At 41.9% G+C, this 8,148-nt stretch overlaps 1 protein-coding gene across 1 annotated transcript; it reads left to right on the top strand.

The window, feature by feature from the left end:
• The first annotated feature begins 3,311 nt into the window (after positions 1-3,311).
• On the top strand, positions 3,312-7,385 carry LOC139422514 (globoside alpha-1,3-N-acetylgalactosaminyltransferase 1-like). The gene is made up of 5 exons (XM_071173671.1): positions 3,312-3,343; positions 3,606-3,644; positions 3,797-3,824; positions 5,730-5,944; positions 6,362-7,385. Exons 1-5 carry the CDS (start codon positions 3,312-3,314, stop codon positions 7,050-7,052), a joined length of 1,005 nt encoding a protein of 334 aa, XP_071029772.1. The 3' UTR covers positions 7,053-7,385.
• The last annotated feature ends 763 nt before the right edge of the window (positions 7,386-8,148 follow it).

The following is an 8,148-nucleotide window of genomic DNA, read 5'->3' as shown; positions in this document are numbered from 1 at the left end:
AAAGCAGTGGTCCGCGCTTTCAGTTTCACACGAATGCTGCCATCAATCCACGGTTTCTGGTTAGGGAATGTTTTAATCGTTGCTATGGGAACGACATCTTCAACGCACGTTCTAATGAAGTCGCACACCGAATCGGCGTATTCGTCAATGTTGTTATCTGACGCAATACGAAACATCTCCCAGTCCACGTGATGGAAGCAGTCTTGGAGTGTGGAGTCAGCTTGGTCGGACCAGCGTTGGACAGACCTCAGCGTGGGAGCCTCTTGTTTTAGTTTCTGTCTGTAGGCAGGGATCAACAAAATGGAGTCGTGGTCAGCTTTTCCGAAAGGGGGGCGGGGCAGGGCCTTATATGCGTCGCGGAAGTTAGAGTAACAATGATCCAAGGTCTTTCCACCCCTGGTTGCGCAATCGATATGCTGATAAAATTTAGGGAGTCTTGTTTTCAGATTAGCCTTGTTAAAATCCCCAGCTACAATGAATGCAGCCTCCGGATAAATCGTTTCCAGTTTGCAGAGAGTTAAATAAAGTTCGTTCAGAGCCATCGATGTGTCTACCTTAGTGTTCTTGGGCACTGGCACTACAGTGGTCTGCTTAAAAAAACATGTTGGTATTACAGACTCGGACAGGTGGAAAATGTCAGTGAAGACACTTGCCAGTTGGTCAGTGCATGCTCGCAGTACACGTCCTGGTAATCTGTATGTCCCTGCGGCCTTGTGAATGTTGACCTGTCTAAAGGTCTTACTCACATTGGCTGCGGAGAGCGTGATCACAGTCTTCCGGTACAGCTGGTGCTCTGATGCATGTTTCAGTGTTTTGCCACAAAGTGAGCATAGAAGTAGTTTAGCTCTTCTGGTAAGCTTGTCACTGGGCAGCTCTCGGCTGTGCTTCCCCTTGTAGTCTGTAATGGTTTGCAATCCCTGCCACATCCGACGAGCATCAGAGATGGTGTAGTACGACTCGATATTAGTCCTGTATTGATTATTTGCATTTTTGATGGTTCATCAGAGGGTATAGTGGGATTTCTAGTAAACTTCCAGTTTAGAGTCCCGCTCCTTGAAAGCAGCATCTCTATCCTTTAGCTCAGTGCGAATGCTGCCTGTAATCTTCTGGTTGGAGATAAAAATATATGTCAATTTAATGAGGCAAAAACTTTTTTTCCATGCAGGTTTCACCGATCAAATAGCCTAACCTTCATGTCTCCCAATCAACAAAAATGTGCTGTTAACAAACAACATGTCCTGAAAACAGGACAGGTCAAAGTAAAATGGACAATCACAACTGTTGTTCAGGAGTTTTACCCCATTGTCACAATCACTGGTTTCAAGTTTGTATCTATCAATTACTGACAAGCTGATCTTGGCAAAAAATAAAATACTTCTTAATTTCCCGCTGTGTAAACACATTGTAAATAGGCTCACGATAACTAATGATAAAGTCGGGTAGCTGATGTTCAAAGCTTAAATAGCCAAATTGATATGTCACAGGAATCAGGTCTAATAAATCCAATGCAACTGCTGTTGATGATTTACTTACAGGAGAGTGAGACCAAATCATGGACGCTGGACAGAGTGGATTTCAGTTGTAACAAAAAGGCAGTTTATTGAGTCAAAAGATATCTTGTCCTGCAGTTTTAACGTGCACGGACCTGATTCATATAACTCAAAATGGAGTTAGCTGAAAAAGGGGCCTAAACAAAGGTTACAACAGTTTTTATACATAGAATAATGTAGGTGGAGTCTTGTCGTGGTGGTCTTCTGACTGGTCCCGACGGGTTGGAGGCGGACCTGCTCCAGCCAGAGCAGGAGCCCCAATGGTGCACAGCAGAGCCTTCTGCTCTGGGCACCCGACCAGTAGAGGGGGGATGAAGTGTGTGTGTTTATGCAATGGAATGTCTGTATGTCCTGGGGTCGTGAGATAAGAGGAACTGAAACTGCCAGTTTATGGCTGGGGGTAGGGTGCTTCCTGTTCGAACAGGGGTGCGTGCAATGACTTGAGTCAAGCGGATAAGTTTGGCGCTGTATAATATATGAGCTATGTGTATGAATATATGTATATATGACACTGCCTGTTTTACAAATAGTGGGCCTACCACGTGGATTGGCATTCAAAAAAATCCATTGTGGGCTGACATGGTAAACTACAACCCAGTAAGCACGAGCCAACGTCTTTTGGACTACTTTTTCAGAATCCATGCTTCAAGATATATTTGATCATGTGGACTGGGATATGTTCCAGGTTACCTCTAAGAATAACATTGACGTATACACCGTCACAGTGACTGAATTCATCAGGAAGTGTATAGGGGATGTTGTTCCCTCTGTGACTATTCCTACCCAAATCAAAAACTGTGGACAGATAACAGCATTCGCGCAAAACTGAAAGCGCAAACCACCGCTTTTAACCATGGCAAGGTGACTGGGAATATGGTTGAATGCAAACAGTGCAGTTAAGTCAATCAAACAGGCAAAATGTCAGTTCAGAGACAAAACGGGGTCGCAATTCAACGGCTCTGACATGAGACGCATGTGGCAGGGACTCCAGACAATCACGGATTATAAAGGGAAAACCAGTCACGTCGCATACACTGACGTCTTGCTCCCGGACAAGGTAAACTTCGTCTTATTATACATGGCCAACACACAGTTAAATGTCAGTCACCAAAAAAGTTCAATATTTTGCCACTGAGTCCCAGACCGTGCCGACTACTGCCAAAAGGCAAACTGCCATATTACTCCACCCATTCATGTTTAAACAAGAATGGGTACAAACAGGTTCTTAGTTTGGGTTAAGTGGAATAATATGGAATTCCCACACATGTATGAACGCCACAATTATTTTCCCTCCTCCACAATAGTCAGCGCAAACTGAATGACTGAGGCTTTCTTTTCAGCCTCATCAAAAACGAAAACAAAAGCTAACACAATGATTTAACAGGTTATTGTTGCAGGGTTGAGGGAAGCACTAACTAAACAGTCATTGAACTTCTCAAGATTTAAATCAAACTATTCAATATAATAACTAGGTATCTTTGTACACTTCTACACCACATACCCCTCTCTGAGTGGTATTGAATAAAGACAATGGCTCTCTGAAGCTACATGCAATGAATATCAGTACAGCATTTGTTGTATTATCAAAAAAATGTAACCCTTTAAAAATGTCTGCACACTCGTGAATCATTGCATTTTTCAAGTGTGCAATATGGTTGAATTGGTAATTTCCTGTATACTTTAAATATCTTGCCTACCTGTATATACTACTACATACTATGGGATTAACAGTATGTTAATAGCTGAACACACACAGGCAGCATGAATGTGGCTTTGGCCACACCACATCCAAGGTAATGTAAGGATAGTGTAAAGCCTAATTTACACCCTACACAATAAGATACGCAAATGTATGCAGCCCGGTAATGTGTAACTCCACTCAACTATGCAGTGTTGCCATTTTGCTGTCCTTACGTGGTGTACTTGTGTAAGGGTATAAATTACGTTTAAAACAAAAGTTGAAAATCTGATGTCTAAGTAACATTTTGTTAGTGTAAAAAGACCATAAATGTTTTCATGACAGACTTGAACTGATTCCCTCTTGCTTCCCCAAAGGTATGTTTACTTCAGCTTCTTCTCTGAAAGACTCAACAGGTAAGATCAAGTTCTGTTAATATATTACAGCCTAATGTCGCTATAGTGTGAAATGAAAGTCACAGTATTGTCTGATTCTTACTAACATGGTGAGGTTTGAGGCTTGGATTATATTGAGGGAAATTATTTTATGGTTTTATTGTTTCCAACAGAGAAATGACAATTGATGAGGACCAGCAGGTTAGTTGAGAAACTGAGAAATTCCCCCCACAAGTCATGGTACTTTTTACTTTTAAAAGGTAACATGATAGTTTTAAAGTTATGATGTTAGGATTTTAGTAGTTTTGTTCTGTCTCAAGATCATCCATAAAATTGTGGTAAACAGCACCACACTCAGGCAGAAAACGGAACTTTATATTCTCAGCCAGGCCCATCTTTTCAAAGAAAACACCATTTAATTATCTCTATTTGAGCAAAATAATTTGTTTTGTTGCGATCACAAGAAAATGCTAACAATTTGGGTAAAGAGCGCCACAGTCAGGCAGAAAAATCTGAATGTTCTATCATAGTAGTTTCCCTGACAGATTTGGCTGCCAGGGCATTCAGAGTTTCATAACATGAGGGGTGTGTGGGTCCAAGAGGGCCTTTTCTAAAATAATTTCCTGCAATTCTACATTATTTTCCATGACTGGAGACATTATAATTATATGTTTTATATTACCCAAATGATCAAAATGATAAGCTACTTTGTCATTTACATACTGAGATCAATAAAGCGAATTAAGCATTAACTTAAATGCAACCAATAGCATAGGCCAATGAAAATAGTGGATACACAGATTTTAGGCCTATAATATGAGGAGGACATTATAACCCACCAACCTTCCAGTGTCACTTACCAATTCAAACAGATTTTATAATATGAGGAGGACATTATAACCCACCAACCTTCCAGTGTCACTTACCAATTCAAACAGATTTTTACCGTCATGATATTTTGAAATGTTGCCCAAATACCTTCTAGCTGCTGCCTGCTGTTCATTGACAGCCGCAACTCGACAATCAGTTGTTTTGTGTTTTCCGCACTGGCTGCTACTTAGAAATGCTATAACAGTTAATAGATTACATTCACTGATATAAACCTGTCTTTGTCACACCCTCATCTGTTTCAACTGTCCTTGTGATTGTCTCCACCCCCTCCAGGTGTCTCTTATTTTCCCTGGTGTATATATTCCTGTGTTTCCTGTCTCTCTGTGACAGTTCATCTTGTATGTTTTTCAAGTCAACCAGTGTGTTTTCCTGTACTCCTGCTTCTATTCTCTTTTTGCTAGTCCTCACGGTCTTGACCCTTGACTGTTTTCTGGACTCCGTACCCTCCTGCCTGACTATTCTGCCTGCCCTGACCTCGTGCCTGCCTGCCACTGTACCTCCTGGACTCTGAACTGGTTTTGACCTTTTGCCTTTCCACGACCATTCTCTTGCCTACCCCTTTTGGATTGTTTAATAAATATCAAAGACTCAAACCATCTGCCTCCCGTGTCTACATCTGGGTCTCGCCTTGTGCCCTTATTGTCTTCAAAATAATTGCATAGTTTTCACTGACCCACGGACCAAATAAATCTCTGTGTGGAAAGGCGTCCCGTGGTCTGATTTGTCAATTAACTTTTTCTCGTATTAAAACCAGTGGTGTAAAGTACTTAAGTAAAAATACTTTAAAGTACTACTTATTTTTTGGGGTATCTGTACTTGACAATATATATTTTTGACAACTTTAATACACTCCTAAAGAAAACAATGTACTTTTTACTCCATACATTTTCCCTGACACCTATAAGTATTCGTACAAATTTGTATGCTTAACAGGCCAGGGAAATTGTCAAATTCATGCACTTAGCAAGAGAACATCCCTGGTCATCCCCACTGCCTTTGGTCTGGAGGACTCACTAAACACCTGCTCATGGAATGTAATTTCAATATCTTGGGCATTAAAGTTATATTAGCTGACGTACTGTAAGTGTCTAACACATCAGTGTGGGGAGCTTTGATATATTAGGAGGCCACACCTGACATTAGTGTCTGACACATCAGTGTGGGGAGGTGTAGCCTAATACACCACAGCTTGTTTCAAGGTTGTTTAATTGCCAGTATCATAGAAGTATTGAGATCACAACATGGCTCTGGTCAGTACAACACAGTCAGGCAAGACCTTTGTTCTATTTCTCTAGATGTACTGATGTGGTGTCAGTGACCCCGTGGTTGGCACCCATCGTCTGGGAAGGCACCTTTGACGCTGTGCTAATCGACAACATCTACAAGCCCATGAACCTCACCGTAGCAACCACTGTGTTTGCCGTTGGAAAGTGAGTACAACTTTTGACGAATATTCAAAAGGGAAGTTGAACTATCAATACTTTTTCAACTATAAGGAAATAAGTACCTGATGTAACATGGCAGGTAATAAAATGTAATGACGCTGTCATGATTCAGTGAGGTACAGGAGGCTGCCTTAATTGGGAATAATGGCGCACGGGAGTAGTTGATGTTGAGGGTTTAACTGCCTTGCTCAAGGACAGAACAGCAGATGTTTCCGGCTTGGTTCAGGGATTTGAACCAGTGACCTTTCGGTTACTGGCCCAACAATCTTAACCTCTAGGCTACCTGCCACCCCATCAGTTAGAGGTGTGCTGACATCAAAATCTCAGTTGCGACCTACTGCTGTGTCCTTAAGCAAGGCACTTATTAATCCTTATGATATGTATGCCTTTAAATACTGACAGATACGTCAGGTTTCTCCAAGATTTTCTGGAGACAGCAGAGAAGCACTTCATGGTCGGCTTCCACGTGCGCTACTACGTTTTCACTGATCGTCCCCATGATGTTCCTTCAGTGAACCTGTCTCAGGGGAGACATCTGAGTGTGATCCAGGTCCCGGGTTCAAACCGCTGGCAGGAGATATCAGCCCGCAGGATGGAGATCATCCAGACCACCATCGAACGTCAGATCAGAGGGGAGGCCGACTACATCTTCTGTCTGGACGTAGACAGCAAGTTCCACGCTCACTGGGGGTCCGAGTCTCTTGGAAGGCTGGTTGCTGTGATACACCCAGGCTACTACGAGCAGACCCGTGACCGCTTCCCGTACGAACGGCGTCCAGCCTCGACGGCCTACATCCCCATGGATGAGGGAGACTACTACTATGGCGGGGCTATGATCGGAGGGTTCGTGGAGGATGTGTACACACTAGCAAAGGTATGTCGGACCCGGTTTGAGGAGGATGCGGGGAATTCCATCGAGGCTGCCTGGCAGGAGGAGAGCCACCTCAACAGGTACCTGCTCGACAACAAGCCCAGCAAGGTGTTGTCTCCAGAGTACCTGTGGCAGGACATCAAGGCCAAAACCAAAGAGGTCAAAGTAATTCGCTTCTCAGGGGTCATTAAAAACTATGCTGATGTTCGTCCCAATGTATAAAAATAGGTAGTGGCTATTAGACCGGCAGAAGAAAAACTTAAGTTAGTCGTAGCGGTAAAATTAATTGAGTTTAGGTTAAGGAATAAGGGTTAAGTTTAACTTTAGGTATAGTTTGACTGAGGTTAATGTTTGGGTTACGGTTAGGGAAAGGCATAATAACAGTAATTTTGGGGGTGCTTATAAATTTGTCACCTGTGGGTGTTTCTTGTACAAATGTGTAATGGAAATGTGTTTCTTGCATATCACAACTTCTGAGAGTGGGGTCACGGGCCAGGGTCACCATTGTTCGTTTTAACTTATTTCATTCTGTATTCTATCTATTTTGCATGTTGATTACTGTGAGGGAACAAAGAAATATGCAAAAAATGTAACAATGGTTATAATAATAATAGTATTATGTTATTTTCTTGAAATAAATGTTTTACCATATTCCATTATGTTTGTTGTGTCACTACTTCTTATTTAACCAAGGTCCAAAGTGATGTTTTGATTTAAAGCTTTATACTTTAGTGGGATTCACACAAATGATAAATAGTGCTTCTTTCTGGTGGACGGTTAGGGTACATGAAATACAGGGAAATGAAATGTATTCAATAGCCAAACTAAAAACAACAGCTTTAGTGAACTAATCATCTGGCAACCACAGCACAGTGTCAGTAGAAACGGGAAGGACAGAGAACACATACTTGGATGAGCTAAGGAGCAACACCGGACTGGAGGAGGAGGATATATCTGCAATGTAGGACTGGTACCTCTGGAGGACCCATTTATCCACCCATAATGTTCAAATTCATATGGTGAGGACAGTGTATGTGTGTGTGTATATATATATATATATATATTAATAATCGAAGATAGGATGAGCTGAATTAATCACACATGAATAAAAAGTTATTGGAATGATTCATATTAGACAGATGTAGGACATTGTGACATGAGTCACACTTATCCCAACAGGTTCCTTTTTAAAAGTCAAAATGGAGGATGTACTTCAATGTGTAAAAACATCTGCCAACGTCAGGGCAATTGGCTAAATCCTTCATGTCAATGAGTCCACAGAGAAGTGGATGGGGGACGAGGTTCCAGAATAGCCTGA

This window comes from Oncorhynchus clarkii, chromosome 12, assembly GCF_045791955.1.
Source record: "Oncorhynchus clarkii lewisi isolate Uvic-CL-2024 chromosome 12, UVic_Ocla_1.0, whole genome shotgun sequence".
In the NCBI taxonomy this organism is placed as follows: domain Eukaryota; kingdom Metazoa; phylum Chordata; class Actinopteri; order Salmoniformes; family Salmonidae; genus Oncorhynchus; species Oncorhynchus clarkii.
The sequence above is the reverse complement of the archived record's forward strand: the minus strand, read 5'-3'. Positions and strand labels throughout refer to the sequence as shown.